At 39.1% G+C, this 23331-nt stretch overlaps 1 protein-coding gene across 8 annotated transcripts in view; it reads left to right on the top strand.

Moving 5' to 3' along the window:
- The window catches only part of CORIN (corin, serine peptidase), a 226403-nt gene that overhangs the window by 158591 nt on the left and 44481 nt on the right, over positions 1 to 23331 (top strand). For all 8 annotated transcript variants that reach the window (XM_036892587.2, XM_036892592.2, XM_036892586.2 and 5 more), the window contains 7 exons: positions 2924 to 3031; positions 5571 to 5681; positions 7527 to 7643; positions 10972 to 11079; positions 18158 to 18389; positions 21200 to 21345; positions 22141 to 22248. In XM_036892587.2, coding sequence (XP_036748482.2) covers positions 2924 to 3031; positions 5571 to 5681; positions 7527 to 7643; positions 10972 to 11079; positions 18158 to 18389; positions 21200 to 21345; positions 22141 to 22248 — 930 coding nt within the window. The remainder of the gene's footprint in view (positions 1 to 2923; positions 3032 to 5570; positions 5682 to 7526; positions 7644 to 10971; positions 11080 to 18157; positions 18390 to 21199; positions 21346 to 22140; positions 22249 to 23331) is intronic.

The following is a 23331-nucleotide window of genomic DNA, read 5'->3' as shown; positions in this document are numbered from 1 at the left end:
TATTGTCCTAAAGGCCCATTCATAACACAGGGTTGATTTCAAGCTCCTTTTATGCTAGAGAAAGAGGGAGTAGGAGGGGGATCAGGAGGTGACAGATAACTGCTGACCTCTGGACATCAGCGAGGATCTGAGGAGGGTCATGAAACTGTCTGTCCTTGGTCAGTTGACTCCCGCCACACAAGTCTGGTCACAACATTCCTACGAATTCTTGATAGGACAGTTACTGTTTTATCTTTCAAGTTATAAGCAAAATTATTAGCAAACATATGTGCAGAGATGCAGTTATTTTTGCCAATCTGAAAGGGAGAGTTGATTAAAGGACTTGTTGTGACTTTGAGTTCCTCTCCTTGGTTTGTTGGGACTATTTACATTTCCAAACTCCAGGAACAAAGCAGACAATGTTGCCCTTTCCATATGGTTATCTTTACCTTGCTCCTAGGGGCCACAGACCTTTTTTACTTCTTAACTAGTTTAGTTACACTTTCCCTTGGGATGGTTGTCCTCTTATCAAAATTATTCAGCCTGGGGGAAATAAAATAAAAATAAAAAGTATTTGCAAAGTTCTGTATGTGTATAAGTGTGAGCACATACGTATGCACATGTCTGTGTCTGTGTGTGTACACATATACTCCCTCTTAATGAAGGTGCTGAACAGGTGATCTCTAAGGTCCATTCTATATGATTCTAAAATGATGTGGTTCTAAAAGCATTTAAGTAGCTTCTCTTTAGAAGAATGCTTCTTGAAATGGAAATTTATGATAAAAAAGTATAATATTTTGATATGGGTAGTAATCTAACTGATGAGTGTCCAAGACTTTTGATAATAAATTGTCATAGAGTTTAGGATGTTTATAGTAAAAAGGTCCCATCACCAGTTGTCTGAGTTCTCCTCAGTTCTGCCTGAGGAGAAACAATCAGCTGGGATTCAGGACTGGACAATGGACCACTGGATTCTTGGTCTTCACCAGCCAAGTAGGCTGATCCTCAAATGTGCCCCCATTTCTCCCTCTTTCCTTTATTCCTGCTATTCCCTCTGCTTGAAACGTGCTGAAACTTTCATTCCATCCAGTGTACTGAAATTCTGCCCATCTTCCATGTTCTTTCTCCAGTCTTAAGAATCTATTTTTGAACTTAATTCACTTTAAATAAGGAAAAAATAATACATTTAGAAGTCTAGTTTCTACTAAATTCAGGGTCCTTTACATTTATTTATTTTAGACAGTTTCATAGCTTTTTGGAGGTATAATTTACATACCATAAAATTAGCCCATTGGCTTTTAGTAAATTTATTAGTTGTGTAACCATTACCACAATTCACTTTTAAAACTTTTTCATCTCCTGACAAATTTCCCTCTCACCTCTTTGCAGTCAGTGCCTACTCCCACCTCTCCAGCTACATATGGGAGTTTCCGTTTCTCAGAATCCTTACCAATACTGGGTATTGTCTATTTTTTTTTATAGCCTTATCAAGGGATATGTAATTATCTTATTGTGGTCTTAATTTGCATTTCCCTAATAGCTAATTATATTGAACACCTTTTCATATCTTTTGTATATCTTTCATGTAGACTTTTGTCATTTGTATATCTTTCATGTAGACTTTTTGTTCAAAACTTTTACCTGTTTGTAATTTGGTTGTTTGTCTTATTAGGTGTAAGAGTTCTTTATATATTCTGGATATAAGTCCTTTATTAGGTGTATGTTTACAAATATTTTTTTCCAGTATGTGCTTTTCTTTTCATTTTCATAACAGCATCTTTTGAAGCAGAAATTTTTTTTAACTTGAATGAAGTCCATTTATTACATTTTTCTTTTATGGCTTGTGCTTTTGTTTTTATATCCAAGAATTTCTTGCCACATAGGACATGAAGATTTTTTCCCTGTGTTTTCGTCTAAAAGCTTCATAATTTTAGCTCTTACATTCAAGCCTATGATCCATTTTCAGATGATTTTTGTGTATAGTTTGAGGTAAAGGTCAGAGTTCAGTCTTGCACATTTGAAATCCAATTATCCCAACAGAATTTGTTGAAGAGTTTTTTTTTCTATTGTCTTGGCATCTTACACATCCCAATAGTAAGAAATTATTTTATTAATTTCTTTCCCAGAACCCTATTAAGCAAGTGATCTTATCTTACTTCCATAAATCAGTTCACGGACTCATAGATTTTAATAAATACACTCAAATTCCCACAGTTTGTAGGTGGTAAAACCACGATAGGAGTTCTGGTTCATGTAAGCACAAGATCTATTTTCTTATTAAAATTTCTTTGCGTATTATTTATTACAACATGAATCTATAAGCTTCCTGAAGTAATATGTCGCTTATTCATATCTTGCCATAATCTAGAACAGTCCTGCTCATTTGAGGGTCATGTTATGAAACACTCAATTGACTTAAATGATAACAGTTGGGTGAAAGTAAGAAAGAACTCTATAATCTAAATGACTTTTTCTCTCCATTATGATTACATTTACCATTGACAAAATTAGACTTTCATTTTAAAGGAACGATTTTTAGGAAATAACTACCACCCTCTATTAAAGTCATTCATTTTGTATGAACATGAGCTTCATTAGGAACTATGGTGAGTTGAGAATATCTTTTCTCATATTTGAGTATAAAGGAGCTTTCATGTGATATAAATTAGAACTCAGATAAAGATTTTCAGAAAGCAGTAAAAAAAAAAAAAAACACTGGTTTAGGAGCCAGAAAGCCCTAGTCCTGGTTCTGGTTCAAATAACTTGTTATGTGATCTTGAGCAGGTCCTTGGCTCTCTCTGTGCCACAGTCTCCTCCCCTGTGAAACGCTGGATGTAGGCCAGGTTATCACTGTGGTTCCTTTCCTACGATATGTTTTTGTTAATTAAATACTGTGACATCCCGTTCCGCTCTGATGGCATGCTGCGGCTTCTTTTATGTGCAGATTGCAGCGAGGATTTGTTCCACTGCCACACAGGCAGGTGCCTTCACAACAGCCTTGTGTGTGACGGGTACGACGACTGTGGGGACCTGAGTGATGAGCGGGGCTGTGGTGAGTGGCTTCCTTTTCCTAGAGGCTTTCATTTAAAATTATGGACGTTCATAATCATGAATTTATAGCTCATGGTTTGCTAATGAGATTAACAGGTTAAATTACAAAACAGTTTCTTAGTTGTTAGAAAGAGGAGCTTTTCTCAATTACTTGTGTCAGTCATGTCTTATGTGCAGATGTCATATTTCTCCCACAAAATCATGTTAAGGAAATGAGAGAGAAATGAAGTGAAAAGGTGGGTAATTGTCATCAATAAGGGCTTTTTCCCTCTCCTTGAGAATGTTCTGTTTTTTCCTCTGGTTGGAGCCAGTAGTTCATGTTTAGATTTTGAACCCTTGAGCAGAACTTTACAGATGGATGTATTGTCTGTGTCTGATCTCATTATATGTAACCAATATAATATTTATGTTTACTTGATTGCCAAGCACTAAGGGACAACTTGTGCAGTAGTGACATTTAGGGTGAGTATGGCACATTTGTTTTAGGGACAAAAGCTGATCTTATTTTAAAGAATGAACCTACCTACTGGTTATAAGTCTGTACCTGTAAACAACATCTTTCCAATTCCCGTCCCTGGTAACCACCATTCTATTCTCTGTTTTTAAAATTCAGCTTTTCAGATTCCACATGTAAGTGGTATCTCACAGTATTTATCTTTCTCTTTCTGATTTATAACACTTAGCATAAACTGACACAATGTTGTATGTCAGTCATCTCAGTAAGAGAAAAATGAACCCAACTTTTAAAGAACTGTGTTCAATTCTGAATGTCATCTCAGAAATTAAAACCAGCAAAATTCCTCTTGCTTATTTACCTTTTTCTTTGTGATTAGCTTTAGAATCTCTAGGTAGTGTATTATTGAGAGACATAAAACCTTTGTAATGTGAACAAATAGGCAAACTGCGATGAGGAGGGACACTAGGCAAGTGAAGTGAAACAACATTTGACATCAGAGAATACCAAAGGAATGTTGGAGAAGGATTAGGAGTCCGGTCAGAGGAATGTGCCTCGGAGTGGTGAGCATCAGAAATGGCCCCATGCTGGAAAACTAGGTAGTTTCTAGAAGCACCTGTCTAGCTGCCCCTCATTTTATCTTTTAAAATATAGGAAACCTGTATTTCTACAAACCATCTAATGATTTACTACACGGATATGGATTCTCTTCTGGGACTTACTAGGTTTTGGACAAAGACTGAGAAGCAATTGTAATTGTGTGTATCATAGAGTTTACAATCAGGACAGGCCTTAGAGATCATCTACTCCAACCCTACTTTTACCAAGGAGGTAACTGGAGAATGGAGAAGACAAGTAGGGAGCGGGGCTTGTGTATGATTTGGTAGTTGGATAGGTCAGTGGAGAGGGCCAGGGTATAGTTGGTGTATAAAAAAGAATAGTCTTATCACTCAATATAATTCCTCTGAAGATAGTAGGATATCATGAAGTTTGCGCCATGGGGTGACCTTGTCCCTATCTAGTGGTAATGATTGCAGCGTTCCCTTAGACCAGTCTCTGCCCCAGCTGCCTGTCTCTAACAGACTAGGAATGTGGTGGTTCTTCTGGTTTCTGCCCAAGCATCCCATCTCTTGGATCTTTCTTCCTTTCTTCACACTATGGCTTCCACATACTTCACTTCATTGCTCCAGTATCCCCTTTAAGGCCCATGACCCCTCTACGAGTCTACTAGCGACAGTGGTGCTGTTAGTGGTAACCCATGAGGGCTCCTCATTATTGAATCTGTTGTTCATGACTCCACATGTATCTTTAAAAGGATTATTTATATTAAGGTATTACACATCTCATGGCAAAGAATCCTATAGGTTCTGCCTTCTGTGAAAAGAAACACCTCATGGCAAAGAATCCTATAGGTTGGGCCTTCTGTGAAAAGAAACATCACTTAGTTCTCTTTTTTCCCCAGGAATGTATAGTTTGGGACAGGTGTTAAATCCAGGCTAAAATGAATCATTAAAAAAATATACATATTTTGCACTTCTTACCCAGTGGTTTCTAATATGAGTTATGTATCAAGATAGTTTAATAGAAAACTTAAGCTTACCATCAGGGAAGATGGTGGGAGGAGATACTCGCCTTCCTAATTTGCCGCAGAGAGGTTAGTTACAATTCTTAGAAAACATGGTAGAGTTACAAATCATCAAATCAGTTGTCTACAGTGTGATACCCAAACCACAGTTCTTTTTACTTGAGGCAGTATAAAAATTTTCATAAGGGAAGCAAAAACAATTGAACAAAACAAAAAACAAGAACAAACTGTGGGTCCTGAGAAGGCCGGACAGTTGTTATTCATCTGAAAAACAAACAGGTCTTACCCCCTAGCGACGGCTGCCAGTAGGGGGTGACATTTTAGCTGTGGGACACTTAGATGGGAGGGGATGTTGTGACTGTGCCAGACCCATCACAGAGGAGTCGCCAAAGGTACTGGAGCAACTGGAACAGACTGTCTTCAGCTGAACTGTGAGCCAAATCGTTCTGAGTGTTCATCACGCTGGTTCTCTCCATCCTCCCGACTCTCCATTTTCCCCAGATTGCGATCCCACAAAGGAGCACCGCTGCGGCGACGGGCGCTGCATTGCTAAGGAGTGGGTGTGTGATGGTGACCACGATTGTGGCGACAGGTCCGACGAGGTCAATTGCTGTGAGTGCCCTGTGCATTTTCATTTTGCTTATTTTTCCATTTTTGTCTGTTTAGACAAATACACTCAAGGTTCACTATCTAAACAACATTCCAAGAGAAGGTTCATATTCTTGGGTTCTCTCCTCTAAAGATGGCTATGAGAATAACAACCGTGTAGACCATCCGACTTCCACATCTCTTTCCCCAAAGCTCCAAGCTTCATTCGGCCGCTCTGCCCAAGCAGGCGTCTGTTTTCTGTAGTTGTCCACCCGTCTCCTTTCTGCATCTGAGGTTTTGTCGAGGGGATGTTCCTCCTGGAGAGTTTTCTTCTGCAGACAATATGTGAGCAGTTGAGTTTCCCTGTAGGAGCCCACAAATGTGTTCTCAGGCACTATTTGTGGGAGAGGGTGGAGAGAATTGCCAGACAGCAGAGAGCCTTCAGTGCTCCTAGAGTCATACAGAATATGATGGTAATTGTGACTTCAGTCTGCTGTGTTTCTGGGCCAGCAAGCAGTCTTCAGGTGGGTGTTCCCTACTTAGCTAATACAATCAAGTATGAATACTCTTCTGTTTTTTATTTCCCTAGAAACTATACCCTATTCAGTAGGGAACAATAAAATGATTGAATAAAAATAACTAAGTATTAAAAAGAAATAATATGGACCTGAAAGAGTTAATATGATGCATTTTATGCATGTTCAAACTAATTAAACTTTTTAGTCCATCTTTTGCTGCCTACTGAAAGTAGAAAAAGTTGCTACATATGAGACTGGATATTTAATTTGCATATAGCTATAGGGAAACATATAAATGTGGGTTGTGTGGTTTTTATTTTGACATAAGAAAACTCATAGAAATTGATTAACAAATGCAATGCCTACTCTTCCTCTTCCCTGAATTCTATTTTGACTGGCATAGCACCTGAGCCCTTAGTGGACACAGTGGAACAGAGTGGACTGTGTCTTGATGGATCTTTAGAAAGCAAAGACATGGTGCTTAAGTATAATGATTCTGTGTTGAGTCTTGGTTCAAGAATAGGGAGTTTTAATATTAGTTACACAGTGATGGCTGAGGTCACAGATACATAGGTTTCTGATCATTTAGAAGACAATAGGGATAGAATTTAGACAACATTTAGGAACTGGAAGGTTAATAACCACTAGACCATACCTTTCAAATGTCAGATGTCATAAGCAAGTTTTGAAATAAAGAGTTTATTGTGTGTTAGGTACCATACAAGTCCTTTCACATATGTCATTTCTTTGGCCTATGAGGTCAGGTCAGAGTGAGAAGTTAGGGCTTAGAGTCAGTGAAGCTTGGCCTCACAGTCTGGTCCTACCTTTTAACAGCTTTGTGACTTTGGGACAAACCTAAGCCTCAGTTTCCTTATTCTAAACAAAGCTGATAATAATCTACTTTGCATGTTTGTTATGAAGATTGGAGAATAGATACATAATACTCCCAGCACCATTCCTGCCATATAGCAAGCCTTCAGTAAAGTGTAGCTTTTATATGTATAGTTGTATATACATGTATAGTTATACATATATATAAAACTATTACCGAAATTAGTACTGTTTCTTACAATTCAGTTATCAAGGAAAAGTGAATTTCTAGTAACTCCTATTCAAAAGAGGTCTCATATCATCTATGAAACTCAAGAAAAAATTAAGAGAATGCCATTCCAAAAACACTTGGAATGGAAAAAAAAATAATGATACGTTCATTCATTTATGCAGAACATTCAGATATTCACAGCAGCTTATTTCTGGGTGATGCCAGATAAACAGGAGTCATTACTATTATGATCTGTAGACTGAAAGAAGTACAGATAAATACAATGAATGCTATATTGGCGTCTCCTAGCCTGTCATAGCCAGGGCCTGGTGGAATGCAGAAGCGGACAGTGCATCCCCAGCGTGTTCCAGTGTGATGGCGACGTGGACTGTAAGGACGGGAGTGACGAGGAGCATTGCAGTGACAGTAAGTGGCGTTACAGCCCCCGACACAATCCTTATCGGCTGGTCTTTCTGGGGAACAAAGCAAAAAGCTGGAAGTTACCAACATAATATTTCATGCCAACTATACTTCAGCAAGAGAAAAAAAGTTGAAAGTCACCTAATGCTTAAATAGGATTCCCACATAAATCGGTCCAGATTGCCTGATGTGGTGGGCCTCACAGCCCTGGTCAGCCAGAAAACCCTTTCTTGTGGTAAATGTAATTCTCATGCCACTTACACTGAAAAATCATTCCTAAGGGTGAAGAATAAGGATTAAATGCTTAGACAGCATGTGCAGATTTGGTTAACTGTTTTATGGGGAAAGGCAATACCATGATAAAGAGAAAAGTTTAGTACCTAGTATTTGATTAAATTAGATTAGATTCCCATGAGAAAGAATAGGCTTCTGAAATTAAATGTGACAGCTTCCTAAAATAACCATGTTCAGAGAGTCAGTTTAATACCTCACATTACCAAGCAATATACTGAAATACACTCTAAAAGGGGTCTGATATCATCTATGAAACTCAAACAGAAAAAAGTAAGGTGGTTTTTAATATGTGTCTCTTTCTGTCAGAAAAGAAGGTTCCATAGCGATTGCTTTAAGCCCTAGTTTGTATAGAAGCATCTCTCAGTACAGGGTTGGTAAGAAGATCCCTTGACTTAAAAATCATTACATTTGTTTGTAAGTGACCTTGCCATTTACCAGCATAGCCTAACAATTAAGAATGTGGTTGCAGCCCAGCTGTTTGGGTTCAAGCCCCAGTGCTGTTACCTACTCTCTAGTTAGGCCAATAACTTAACCATGTCATGTCTCAGTTTCTTGTATTCTGTAAACTCAGAATAGTAAGTACTTCATAGAGTTGACACATGATGAGCCCTCAATGAATGATGGCTATTATTACATGGCTGTTATGTTAAAGCATGTTTTGGGCTCTGAATATCACAAATCAGCTATGAGATTGGTTACCTAAATTAGTTTTGTCATAATGAATATTGATCCTTAGAATATCCTTGAAAAAGCATTCCAGACCTAAAGAGAGAAGATTTATTACATAAAAAATTAGAAAAGGAGTGCTTCATATGACTAGTTTTAAAAGTCAGAAGGAAATCTTTTTCTGGCCATGAGCTACTGCATGCCTGTCAGCCAAGAGCCTCCCTTTGGATCACATTGTTTTTTTCTTTCTACATAATTAAACTGTATTTGAGATAATTTTGGGGTCTTCACTATGCAGTGATGGGATTTGTAAATTATTTTCTTACATATGTGAGATATAAGAAAGTCATATGAAAAATGGATCAGAATGTAAAATTTTAACATCTTTATATTATTTACTCTAATGAATTCAACTTACTAAATGTATATTGTGGTGTTAATAAGTGGCCAACCCCTGGGAATTTAGTGCCAAGCCAAAAGCTCATGGAACTTGTAGTCTTCTAGGGGAGATAGGCATGCTACACATAATTATGCAAATCAGCATCTAACCATGGAGTGATAGAGGCCCTGAGGGAAAATTCAGGGTGCCACGATGCCATATACAGGGTGCTTGCCCTGGTAAAGGGCCTCAGGGAAGCTTCCCTAAGGAAGAGATATTGGATCTGAGAGCTGAATGAGTGGAGTTAACAAAAGAGAGTGGGACTGGGGGAAGCTTTTCAAACACAGGGGACCACTTGGCCAAAGGTCCCCAGGAAGGAAGGAGCCAGGCAGGTTAGGGAGATAGATTGTGAGTGGGGATCTGGGAGACAGGAGGGTGCTTCTGCAGATATTTGTCACCAGGGATCCCAGGTTGGTTCTGCTAGGGAGGCTGGGGAGGGAAGCAGGGACCACTTCTCCCAGATTTTTGGCCCCAATGAAGATTCAGGCCTTTACCATCCTCCGGCTCTGCTCTCAACCTTCTTGTCTAATCTCCCCGAAGCACCAGTGACTCCAGTCTGGGTTCTTTCCCACTCCAGGCCTTTGCATATTCCACTGTCTGCTTGGGAAACCCATCTTTCCTTCTTATGTCAACTTACCCCATCTGCCTGAAAAATTCCTGGAGACGCTGTCCCCTTACTGCCCCAGTTTGCTTCCACTGCCCCTTACATGTACCTTCAGTGGAGCAATGATCTTGCAGCACTGTCTGTTCTATTCATGACCATGTCCCTAATTAAGATGTAAACTACTTCACTTCTTTCATCTTTTAATGCTTAATGCCTAGCTTGTCATATAAACTTATCATGTAGCAGGCACTTAATATCTGCTGAAATAATGAATGCATGTTGTCTTAATAAAATTTCTTTAAGAGCCCAAGCTCATGGAGATTAGCCCAGCTTACCTTATAAAAATAGTTTGACCCTGGTGACATCTTAAAAAAAAGAGTGCATCTCTTCTCTTCAAGGCTCTGATGTATCCTGTTGCACATTAATGGTACCAGAAAGGAGAAAGAGTTCAGTGTAATAAACTCTCTTAAAATTATAGATAAGAATGATTAGATGTTCCACATACTGTTACTTATAATTAAAAATGCCATGCAAGGTTTTCTAGATTTCAGGTGACATGTCTGAAAATAATCGACTATAAAGGGGGGAAGCTAGGAAGGGAATGGGCAGTAATTTATTTACCTTGTCCATTTAACCTACAAATGACCAGGAAATCAATGGGAAAAGCAGTGTCCTTTCTATGTACCTTAAGGAAAAGCCATTAGACTGGCATTACTGCTGTCATTCATTTGGAAATAAGAAACCCAATTCTCAGGCCATCACAGCTAGGCCAATGACTCTGTCCAAGGACATGCAGAAAATATGGATAACAGCTGCATAAGACTTGTACCATGATGAAGTATCCTTATTGTACTGGCGTTGATGCCCTATTTATTATTAGAGAAATCATTTTCCTTAGAGGGAAGACTAGAGTTAGGAGCAAATGAGAGCTTAAAATAATAACATTTACGATTCAAAATTTTGAGATTTTTATGTTGGTTTCTTCCTCTAATCACTTGAATTGTATTTTTTAAATCAGGTATATGTACCCATGTAAATATAAATCACTGTCTTTTTTTTCATTAAAAGCAGTGACAACCTGTTTTTTAAGGGTAGGTTGCCCCCTATTTCTTTATTCCTACAGAATCCTTTTAGAATAACTGGTTGTATTCAGTTGCCAGGAATATTAATCCATAAAATACCTATTCAACATGTGTTCAGTGTTTTTGGAGAAACTGGAAGGAAATTAAAGTTGTGTTATCTTCAGCTCCACCAGACGTTCTTGATCCTTTCAATCCTAGTGTAAGGAATTTACAGATGATAAAAGCGAATATGCCCTCCCCCCTCTGTAGGTCAGACTCCATGTCAAGAAGGCGACCCAAGGTGCCTCTCCAGTTCCTGCCTTGATTCATGTGGTGGCAGCTCTCTCTGTGACCTGAACAACAGCCTGAATAACTGTAGTAAGTACAGCTGCTGACAAATGCAGTCTCTGTCAGGACATGCATTCAGCTTTTTTCTTTGAATTGACATTAAAATGTTGAAGTCTGGAATCCCTCCAAAAATATCAATTTTTCTTTTTCTTTTTTAAAGGTTTCATGTGGTAGCAGAAAAGAAACAAAATGGTCTTAATTAACTTAAATCAGAAACAAATGTGTCATTGTGACTAGGATATAAATCCAGATTGCTTAATATCATTACCATTACTTTCAACTCAACATCGGCTTCTATATATTATTTTCTTGGTTCCAACTGCAGGCAGATGCTATCCTTCTTCCTTTTTAAAGCCCAGCTTCAAACATGGGAGCTTTACTCAAGAAGCACATATGCAGTTCACCTAAACAGCCACCTAAAACTTTGGCGGTTTGTTCTTTTAGTAAAATTTACTCTCACCTTTCTAGGAGCCTCGCCAACCTATAGTGATCTTGCAGCCATTGTATAAACTGCTGTGGTGACAACGTAACAGCTCCAAATGTTGCAAAGAGGTGGCTGTCTCTAAATTGGCTTTCAAGAGGAGAAATTATTAGGGGAAGATAGAATGGGTGGGACTAGGCGAGGACTGTGTAGATCTCAAGGGAAATTTGAAATAAGCAGAAAGGCTCCAGACTCCAATTTCTAATAATGATTTCTTACTCATGGCTCTGCCTTCATATTCCACTCACTTCTTTCACTTTTTAGAATTAATTTTCCATCTCACCTTCAGCATGGAGCTTGAAATTTAGAAGCAGATCTGACAGCTTTCAGTTGGCAGGAAGACATGACTTTTGACAACTATCCTCGCAGTTGAAGGCCTTAGGAGCTGGGAGGGTGAGCGGCTACCGGGTTTGGGTCCTTGGGTTTGCTGCAGTTTGCGGTCCTCATTTTACTCAGTGACTTTTCTGGCTCAATGCAGGGCTTATAGGGGCTGCCTCTGTAACTACCAGGGAGCTTCAGGGGATGAAAACACCCGTCAGGGAAGGAGTGCGAGGGGGGCGGCCAGTTAAAAACCCAGACTGACAGGAGTTTTTGTGTATTTTCATGAGCACTTAATAACTGTTTGGCTCAGAGCACAATCCCTAGCCCTCCTCCATTCCCCATAGGAGCCGACTCTTCAGTAGGTTAGTCTGACCATTAAGGCACCCTGCCGTTTTACTTTTTCTAAACTGATTTAAATATATACATATATGTGTATGTATGTGTACATATGTGTGCGTGGTGGGTACAGGCATATAACTTATATGTATATATTCTGGGCCTATTGTTTCACTTTGCTTGCCTCCCAATCTGCTCTGGAACTTTTTCAGATTTATTTTTTTACTTCACCTTGAACTTGGGATGAGTAATTTTGAACAGTGACAATGTCATCTCAAAGACCCGTGCTTATTATTAAAGTTTTGGGGGCTGTCTAACACAGAGGGGCACTTCCTGTTAGATTCGAGAAGTTGAAAGGGCAGTGCTAGCCTGAGTCAGATTTGGGTGGAGAGCAACTACGTGTATGTTCTGCCAATTTCACCATATTTGACATATCTGAAAATTTTAAAAATATGTTATCACTGTCAAAAAAAGAAGTTGTAGGAAGGGCACTAGGTAACTGTTGATCAGACATACAGCCAACGTTTGTAGTATGTGTACGACATCCCAGGCTCTGCAATGGGCACAGGGCACCATAATGGCAAAGAAGGGAGATGTGATTCCGCCTTCCTGGAGATGACTTGTCGTCATGGGAGAACATGCTGACACCCCCCACTCACATATACTACAGTAGTTTTCTCTTTAGCTCTTTACATAGACTCAGACGGTTTCCCTAGCATTTCACTGTTTCATCAGCTTCCTCATTCACCGTAAATGTTCTTAACCTTTATGTTCTTCTTCTCTTCATATGTATTCAGCAGACATTTGAACATCCCCTCTTCTGAGTCCCCAGCACTGGATGTCATTGGTCCCTCAGTCCTTCTGTATCATTAAAAATAGTGCATATGTCTAACTTCCAATTGAGAATAAAGATGTTATTCTTTACTTTTTGAAGAACTTCAGGATGGTATGTTTGTATTTGGTTCTCTGTAAAGATGGACAAGGAACATGTCCTCTCAGAAAACTCTTCATGTACTTGAAAGTGTGGTTAATTATTTGAAGACCTTTACTACTAGAGAGACTAATATGTTAGATTCTGAGGCACAGCTGCATAGCCCTCACTTCCTCTGGCTCTGTGCCAGTGGGGAACATGAGTTTGGAAAATATAGATATTCTGTCTTGTGAAGTCAGCTCTTTGCTGGAGTTGCCGGGATTTTAGTCCCCAAAGACACTGGTTTTTGCCATCCCATAAAATATGAAATCACTTTCTGATGGTCCCTGAGGATATACTGAGTGGGGCCCTGGCATCAATATTTTTAAAATTCCCAGGTGACTGCAGTGTAGCCAAGGCTGAGAACTGTTGCTTTAGTGGCCTGTTCCTGACTAAGCTCCAGAGGGTGTGTGACATCCCTGAATATGGATATGAGCAAGTCTTCACAGTGTTCAAATTCTTCAATGGAGAAAGTCCATGGCTCATCTAAGATTCTCAGAAATGCCTACAATTTTTTTTAAAAAGCCCCAAATCCACATCTCTGGTGATGCTTGTGCTGACAGGCTTGAAGTGCTGCAGAATCACTGCATCCACTCCCACCCAGAGTCTCTAATGTCTCTGCGCCCTGCTGGGAGGTGAACTGCAGTCAGGTCCTTGCCTTAGGGGGCAGGAGCAGGAAGGTTATTTCCCTTCACCCTCGGGTAGAGGAACTAATCCATCGTTTCCATTCTGGGGTGTGCAGTCCAGACAATAGGGGGGACCTGGATGAAGGAGCAGTTCCTGGGCGTGGGTGTCCTTGCCTCCCTGTGCCTGTGGTTGCTAGGGCTGTATGAAGCTGGCTATGGCTGGCATGCCCTGGGAACTCTCCCAAATTTCCCACAGTGTTCCACCAACCTTTAGTTCACTGAAGATAGTTTAGTGTTTACTCATGCATTTTTCCTCCATTGCTGAGGAAGACATGAACAGCTTTGTTCTTCAAATAATTTCCTGCTGGCCTATCTATTTACAAATGCCCTCTCTTTGCAGTCTCTGATTGGAAGAAACATATTGTATAGGCGTGTGGGAAAGAAGCCAAATGTCATAATGGTTAAGGACTTCAGTCCTTGGGAGCAAATAGTAGATGAGAGGAATGATCTCTGTCTAAAAGCATTCCCAACTAATAAGTGAAAAATAAATGGGTCAGAATATTACCACTGGGCTACACAATGAATTAATGGGTCCAGGCATTGAGAATCTACAGCCACTGACATTCACAAAAAGAGAGAAATCAGCTGTGATGTGCCTTCTGACGAAAGCACACCACAGCACCTGTAGTCTTACCTTAGGGATGAACCCTAATCATCCCTCTGGATTTAACTGCCAGTATTCAGGAAACAGCGAAGTCAGGAGCCTGTGTGTCAACCCACCAGGAGCGTGCAATCAACAGCATCCAAACTTCAGCACGCCCTGTGGGTCAGATTCCCGGGGCCTTCAACAGCTAAACTTTAAGGAAAAATAAAGGGTTGGTGGGGGAATCTAGATATTTTAAGAGACTTAAACTCTCAAGTTAGGTCGCTGTGCACACTTAGGTAATAAAACTCTTGAATTTAGGGTGCAGTGCACATTTAGTTAATAAAACTATAAAGAAGAGCACAGAAATATAAATTAGTCGTGATGCTGAAAGTACAGCATAGAGAATATAGTCAATAGTTCTGTAATATCTATATTGACAGATACTATGCTAGTTGGGTTGAGCATTTAATAATGTATAGAACTGTGTGTGCATGTATGTGTGTGTGTATATATAGAGAGACTATGCATAATTATATACTGTAATGTATATACACTAGTTGGGGTGAGCATTTAATATTGTATATAATAATGTAATATACACATTTAATAATGTATATGAGAGCAAGGAAGTGATAACTACACAACTCAGTAGTTACTTTGTGGGAGAAAGAGAATGTTGAAAGAAGACAGTATATATGGACAGGCATCTGGGATATCTGTCAAACTTTAATTTCTTGACCTGGGTGGTCGTTACAAGGGTCTTCACTTTATAATTAACACATCAAAATATTAAAAGTGATGATAAAGAGAGATTCAGAGTTTGAGGCAAAGATGAATCTTGGAATATATATATGGCAATGGATGCTGAAAGTGACATTTTCTTATGTAAATGATCATCATTTAAAACCTGACTTCTAATGGCTTCAGAGTACCGCATCATGACAAGGATGTAACATTGTTCTGTTAACAATTCTGTCTTTCGGTGTAATTTAACAAATCTTTCAGACTATGAAAGGTAGGATAGCATTAAGACTTTATCAGCATCAATTTTTTCAACAGATATTTATTAAACTTATCTATGTTCAGAACACTGTGCTCAGCTCTGCATCAAACTCAGATTGCAACAGTCCTGTTGTGTTTAACATCCTCACGTTTGTGACGTGACTGCCCTCTAGTGGCTACCAAAAATCAGGGTAGTGAGCGAGTTTAATAAGAGAAAACTTAATTGACACCATAAATCACAGAATTTGAAGTTGACAGATATCTTGAGAGTTTATCTTGCTTAGCACTCTGTAAAGAATGCCCTATGAAGGAATAAGACACAAGACTCAATCAACCTTCCTGCATTCAATAAAGATCTCCAGAATAATGTAGGATCATAACTTACTCCTTTCATCTCCCTTGGCTCTGAAACCCTTAAAGGTTATATCTTATCCCAAATCATAAGCAATACAGTCTCTGCATATCAAAAAAGAGAAACATTATCCATGTGATATGTCTACTAATCATTTAAATGAAATACCTGATAAAAAGTTAAAATTTGATAGGGTGGTAGACGAAGACTGCATCAAATATCTGTGTGCATCATACCTTTTTTGCAAAATTATAGATATATATAAGAATAAAGGAAAAAACATATGGTGCTGCATCTACTGCCTTGTGAGGTGATCATGAAAAATAATTGAAAAACAGCAAATGGAAGACCAATAGGATAGTATAATTTTCCTTTGGCAGGAGCAAGCAGGTATCTTATGTGTGTGTAAATGCTGGTATGTGTGGATATAAGCCAGCAGAGGGCATGGGAGACTTCAAACGCAATCTGTTGGCTTTGTGGGTAGGTGACAGAAAAGGGAGTGGGGAGGATGGTGAACTGTTTATGCATCTTTGTCTGGCTTTCGTTATTATGAGGAATGTGCATTCATTTTGTAATCTGAAATAAAAGTATTGAAATATGACTCCTGTTTCACAAACCAAAGGAAATGATAACTGACCAACCCCACATCCTCCTGTCTCTTTCTCTTTCTCTTCTCTTCACTCTGTACTCACCCCTAAGACAAGGCCAACTTTACAGGCTACGCCTTCCCCAGTAAACTCAGAGTCTCACTACACTTTGTCCATGAGCCTTTTAATCAGACTCCTCAACATAATTTCTTTGAAGCCCTCAAATTCTTTAAGTTAAGAAGTAGTTCCAGAGCTGTTTTAATATTCACCTCAGTCCTTATTACTAATCTATTTGCATGAAGACCACTCCTTGGTCAAATAATTGCACTGAATTTGAATTATTACTCTTAAGAAGGCATGGGTTGGGCTGTTTCTACCAACATACTCACTTGATTACCTCTCTCACCTCTGGGAATGTGTCACATCTGTGAATAGACAGGGGACAGGGAGCCTTTCTACTGCATTCCCCAAAACCATTTATCCTGTGGAGGCTTCCTGAGCCACTCTTGCTCCACTTGTCCCTCTGGGCTCCCAGCATGTGTTCATGGTATGTTACAGCTACCAGCACATGTGTTAGTCTTCCAAAGATGATGGTAGAGTGCCTCAATGGCAACAATTATACTTTTCATTATCTGTACATTTGAAGTGTGTGGGCTAGTTCCCAACACTCCCTCCCACCCGCATCCTTTCTTTTCTTTGTTCTGGCACTGCTACAGGTACTTTGAGATCAAGAAATAAACTCTCATTTCTCAAAAATCTTTGAATAATGTGAAGTAGATAAGAAGACAGCAGAGGGCAATGAGTGTGAGGCAGGAACATGCCTAGGATGCAATGGTGCTTAGCAGAGTCTCCTCCTGGGAGTGAGGGAAGGAGAGCGGCTGGCCAGCAAGGCTTCCTGGAAGGGGTGTTTGTGCTGAGTCCCACAGGGGAAGGAGGAGACAGCTTGGTGAGGAGGATGGGAGAGGATCATTCCAGAAGCGGGTCCTGTTTGCACCTGGCAGCTAGAACCACGACTTCACCTGAGGGCTGATTACAAGTCTGTCAAGGAAAGGAGATAGGAGAGGAGCTAGCAGGGCCCACAAAGGCATGAGGCTCTTCAGATGTCTACTGTCATGAAGGAAATTCCAGAGGTGAGATAGTCATTGGCAGTGTGGCTGGAAAGTTAGGCTGTGGTCAGAGTGTGATTTAGCTGTGGATGCCAAGTAAAGGCTTGGGATTTTGTCTCATTGGCAATTGGTATCGCAGATCTCAGCCTCCTCTTGCTCTGAAATCTTGTAACCTTATATTTAAATCCATTGATCAACAATAAAACATATAGAAAGAAGTCATCTAGTGTCTCTTTATTGTCTAATTTGCTTTTGTCATAGAATTTGTCATCTAACTACATTCATTGATTTTTTTTTTCTAAATGGCTATGAAGGTGAGGGGATATACTCACTAATCAATGAATTGAAGAAGACAAATTAAAGTGGGTAAATGGAACTATAAAAGAGAGTTACTTTCAGAAAAGTTGAGCAGAGGGTGAAAACTAGAAAGAGCTTCTAAAACATGCATGCTGGGCCCTGTGCTAGCAGCTGCACATACAGAAATGATTCTTGGTTTGGCACTTCATCAACCAGATTATTTATCTTCTGATAGAAATGTTATATGCTGCTAGCATCCTAGTCTTATCTACTTTTAAAAAGAGAGTAAGATTTCAATTTTGTAAGATTTTGAAAAATTATTTTACATATGAAAATTTAAGAAATCTGTATGTATTTGTATCTGTGTGTGTGTTTCCTTGTTAGGTCAGTGTGAACCAATTACGTTGGAACTCTGCATGAATTTGCCCTACAACTATACAAATTATCCAAATTACCTGGGCCACAGGACTCAAAAGGAAGCATCCATCAGCTGGGAGTCCTCTCTTTTCCCTGCACTTGTTCAAACCAACTGTTACAAATACCTCATGTTCTTTGCCTGCACCATTTTGGTACCAAAGTGTGATGTGAATACAAGCCAGCGTATCCCCCCTTGCAGGTAATATGCTGGGGTCTCCCCGAAGCGTCCCCATTTTCCCTCAGAGAGAACCAAGGGAATGAAGACTTAGTTTGAGTTTAGACAAAGTCCATATTGCTCAGGAGCTCTGTATTTAACAAATTATGTATTTAAGAGGTAAAGAAGTAGAAATTCTAAAATGACTATTTGAGTAAGAATTAATTACTGAAGAACCAAACAAGGGAGGTATGAACTGCCTTTGATAATATTCATGTACTTTAATCAGATAAAATCATATAGTACATTTCATTTTGGTGGATCAAGAAGCGCTTTTTGAAATGTGACTTAGCAAAAGAAGGGGCGGATCTGCCTCTTTGTCCGGTAACATTGATGGGTTGAAAGTGCTGCCCTCTGGTGGCGTCTAAAAGTTGGAGACGTTATGTGAGGAGTAGCCTGAAGGGGACATACACCAACCCTGGGGGTTGGACATGAGATGGTCACTGCTGATCTTGTTCTGCCTGCCTGAATGAGATAAGGGACAGGATTTCAAGACTGTGGATTGGACTTAAAATATGAGTGATACCCTATGGGTTAAGAATACTACCTGGAGTCCACTGTCTGATTCAAGCCCGGCTCTTGTGCAGTTGCTGGGTGCCCTGAGAGATTCCTGCCTCATTCCTTTACCTGTACAGTCAGGGTAGTAATGGTCACTGGGTTGGCCTGTTGGGAGAGCAAATGAACGTGCATACGTGTGAAGTGCTTCTGATCACTTGTAAGCCCTGAATAAACAATAGCGCTGATGATAGGACAGGAACACGACTGCAGTTTGGCCCCTCTGTGCCATGAACCTGGTTGTAGTCAGAGAACGTGTGTACACAAGGTGGCTGTCACAGAGATGGGCTGCTGCCCTCCTCAGCGCTGTTCCCCATCAAGGGCTGAATGCGCAGATGGGCTTGTCCGAATGTGAGTCGTACTACGGAAACCATATCCTGGGATCAGAAGTCACTTTGAGCTTTAAGGAAAAGCAATAACATTAATATAGTGGACAAATCGGAAAACAATAAATCATATATGATTATCAAATGGAAAGCAAGGTAGGGGCATCTATAGAGGTGGGACAGGAAACAATTAAATTTCAAAATGTTTTGGGGACCTGAACAAATTATACAAATAGAGTAAAACTTAATGTTGGCTTGTGCAAACATAATTCTGAAAATTTCTCTGAAGTGCCTTTTAAATGAAACATCTACCAACTTTATTTTTAAAATTTATTTCTAAATCTTATTCCATTTTTGCCAAACAAGATCAATGTTATGAGTAATAATTTTTCATAGTACTTTCAACAAATCTTTGTATTTGACTTTCTTTTCTTATGTATAAGAAATTTCCCTAATGCGGTATTCTCTATTCTCTGATGCAATATTCTCTGGAACAATTTACATATGCATATAATTTATCATTTCTGGGCTTAAGTTTGATATTAAAATGCCTATGATGAGACTGATTCTGAAATGTTATTCAGTCAACATTTTAATGAACTTTTAGATACTCTAGTTCTGTTTTTTAGATTTACACATGTATCTTTCATTTTCAATAGCTATCAAAATGATTTCTACATTTTGATATTTGTTCATAAGAAAACTTTTTTATATTAAGACAAGAATTATATGCCAATATGTCTATGAAGCAATGCATGGTTGCTTTTTTGAAGCCTGTTTATTGATCTTAAAATTTAGTTTTTAAGCTATGAGTTTGAAAAATCTAACATTACCAAGCCCTTACAATGTACTAAATATTTTAGGGTAATGCTGCCATCTCATCCTCAAAATAACCTTTTGAGGGAGGCCCTGCCATTAGAGCTGTTGTCGGAGGCTGAACATTGGACAGATTGTAAGAACAGTGCCCCATGCACTTATAGTGCCACATATCTTATTCTTACATACTGCCATATATTGTATTATTTTTTTATTATTGTATTATTTTCATTTTATAGAAAAATGAGATTATTTCCATTTTATAGAAAAAAATTGGGAGAAGTGCAAAGCTTTTCAATAATACTGTCTAAACTGAAGTAATGATGGCAGTGCCTTGGGTAAGCTGGGTTGGCACATGAAATGGTTCACGTGGCTGGTGGCAGAGGAGACCCCTGGACCTGAGTGTTGTGTAGATCCCATGGCCCTTGGCAGCAGACCATCCAAACTGATGTTGGGGACTTCCTGGCTTGGGGTGAAAATGTTGGAGAATGTGTCCCCTTGAAATCCAGAAGAGAGAGAGAGAAAGGCAAACTGCAGAAGGGGATCTCTGTCCTGGATGTTGTGTAAGGGTGCAAACTTGTAACTGGTAGACATACAGGTCCTGGAAGTGTAATGCACACAGAGCGAAAAGAGATAGCAATATTGTGTTCTGATCAACTTGTTAAGTGTCTAGATCTGAATTATTACCACCACAAAAAAGAAACGATAATTATGTGACTCAGTAGAGGTGCCAACCATCACTACAATGGCAATCATATTATAATATAAAAATGTATCAAATCAACATGTTGTATACATCTTAAATGTATATCATGTTATATGTCCAATATATTTCAATAAAAAACACAATGAATCTCTATTCCTATTTCTGCAGTGAAGTCTCTTTTGGTAAAGTATGTTGCTGGAATGTATTTCTTTTATGGAGTTATTACTCATTTTGTTTTTCCACATATCTCTTATTCATGTGTGCATCTCTATATATTGGTAATACACACACAGAGGCATACTACACAAATTAAAACCTGCTTACATTCCTAACATACCATCTCAGATGTAGCTATTTCTGCTTCTAATGTTGTGTCTATCTCTTTCTTTTAGAGCACTGTGTGAGCACTCCAAAGAACGCTGTGAGTCTGTTCTTGGGATTGTGGGCTTACAGTGGCCTGAAGACACAGATTGCAATCAATTTCCAGAGGAAAATTCAGGCAACCAGACCTGCTTAATGCCTGATGAAGATGTGGAAGGTTAATTTTTAACTGAATCACATTGGGGTATCTAACATGGATGGATGTATCAGCTAACTTTGTAAATTTCTCTATTGCCGTTGTTATTGTTGTTTTTTTCTATTGAGTTGCCATTCAGGCTACATAGGTGAGTGAATCTATGAACTTAACTACATTGAAGAATTTGGTGTTTTTCTGTCAAACAGTGTCTTCATTTAAAAAACAAATTACATAGATGAATATAATTTTCCGGGTATTTATCTTAACCACAGTTAATTCACAGATCCCAGTATATATTGGTGCTGCTTTTTTACAAGGGGTCCTGAAGGCAGTGGTGCACATTAAGCCTTGGATCCTTCCAGTGCAGAGTATTCGGAGACCGTGGGAGCATAGCATCACCAAGTAGACAAATGGAACTGGGGACCTGCCCACCAGGTAGAAAGATTAGGATGGGAAATAGTTTTGACACATTAAGAGCAGCTGGGTAGTTAGTAGCATTGACCCCACAGAACATTTCAGCCTCCTACCATCGTTAGGTTGTCCATTCAGGAATATAGATAATCACTGGAAAGTGTCAAGACTCTAAACAAGTGGTGTTGAGAGATGGTGCCAAGGATAGAGGAGGAAGGCCCTGGCAAGCAGACAGAAAAAAGCCAACTTGGAGGGTCTGAGTTTTGCAGAGGACCATCCTTATCTTCAGAAATAGTTCCCTAATAACATCCCACACACAAATAGATTATTATTTAGCTGAAAAATCAGCTGATATCTCCTGGTTTTCTGTCTGTTGACCGCAACATGGCCAATTGTTTTTAACAGAATGCTCACCTAGTCATTTCAAGTGTGGCTCTGGACGGTGTGTTCTGGCTTCCAGAAGGTGTGATGGCCAGGCCGACTGTGATGATGACAGTGATGAAGAAAACTGTGGTATGTGGGTGAGATGGCAGTCTTCATCCATGTACAGTGCTGAGTGCCTAGGAAAAAGGACTGCATGAAAAGATGTCAGCTGTTTACAGATAGTCACAAGGGGGACTAGGATTGATTGCTAATACTTTCACGTTTTATGTTTCCAAATGGCAAGGCATGAATTGGTGTTTTCCTGTTAACTCTATTGATTTTGCCTAAATTATACTTCTGTTTAGAACCTTGATGATGTGGTATGTGGGTGAGCACTTTACAAATGTAAGGGATTATTTTTATTATTAGAGATTATAAAGCAGTCACTGTCTGAGAGTTTGAATAACAGTGTCTTTGCATATGATTATTGCCATGTTGTTACACAGGCATCTAGATACATAGACAGAGTTCAGGCTCCAGTGTTCAAATTTAATTGGGATTCGTTTCCATGCCGTTTCTGATTTTGTCTCTGTTGGCAAAGGATAAAACTCTTCCTGACGTTTCTGCTGGTGAGCTCCAAAATAACCAATGGGAAGGCCAGAAATAGCACTGGTAATTTAAGTGGAGCTAATTCCCATTTTATTTCCCTTCAAACCTTTGTACACATAACCTCAGAATGTGTCAAGGAATAGAAAATGGACAATGCTCTTTACTAAACAGTATTCTGGAGTGAAGTAAAATGATTGAAGGTCAAGCCAAAGAATAGCTTGTTTATGATTATTTAGCTTGTTCTGCTTTAAAAAATGGACACTTTTGTCCATTTAAAGCATATAATGCAATACATCTTTTGAAATCATTTTATTCTTTTGGCTTTTGAAGTATGAAATACTGCTCTGCTTTCCAAAATGAATTTTCCACAGTAGACATTGCCCTTCTGGTCTAGACTAAACATCACAGGCAATCAACTGAAATCTTGTCAGCTGCTATAAATGTGGACAAGTGCATCTTAGAGAAAATTAGAGCTGTCAGAATGATGGTACAAGGACCAGGGTTAATTTTTTTAGGAAGGAATATACAGTGTTTTGAGAAGCTTCTTTTGTGTGTTCATTTCTGTTCTTTATTTAGAGAAATAAATCAAAACTCACTGAATATCCCTTTCATAAGTGGTTTATT

The sequence above is a fragment of the Manis pentadactyla genome, chromosome 5, assembly GCF_030020395.1.
Source record: "Manis pentadactyla isolate mManPen7 chromosome 5, mManPen7.hap1, whole genome shotgun sequence".
Lineage (NCBI taxonomy): Eukaryota > Metazoa > Chordata > Mammalia > Pholidota > Manidae > Manis > Manis pentadactyla.
Note: the sequence above shows the minus strand (reverse complement) of the source record. Positions and strands in the feature narration are given on the sequence as shown.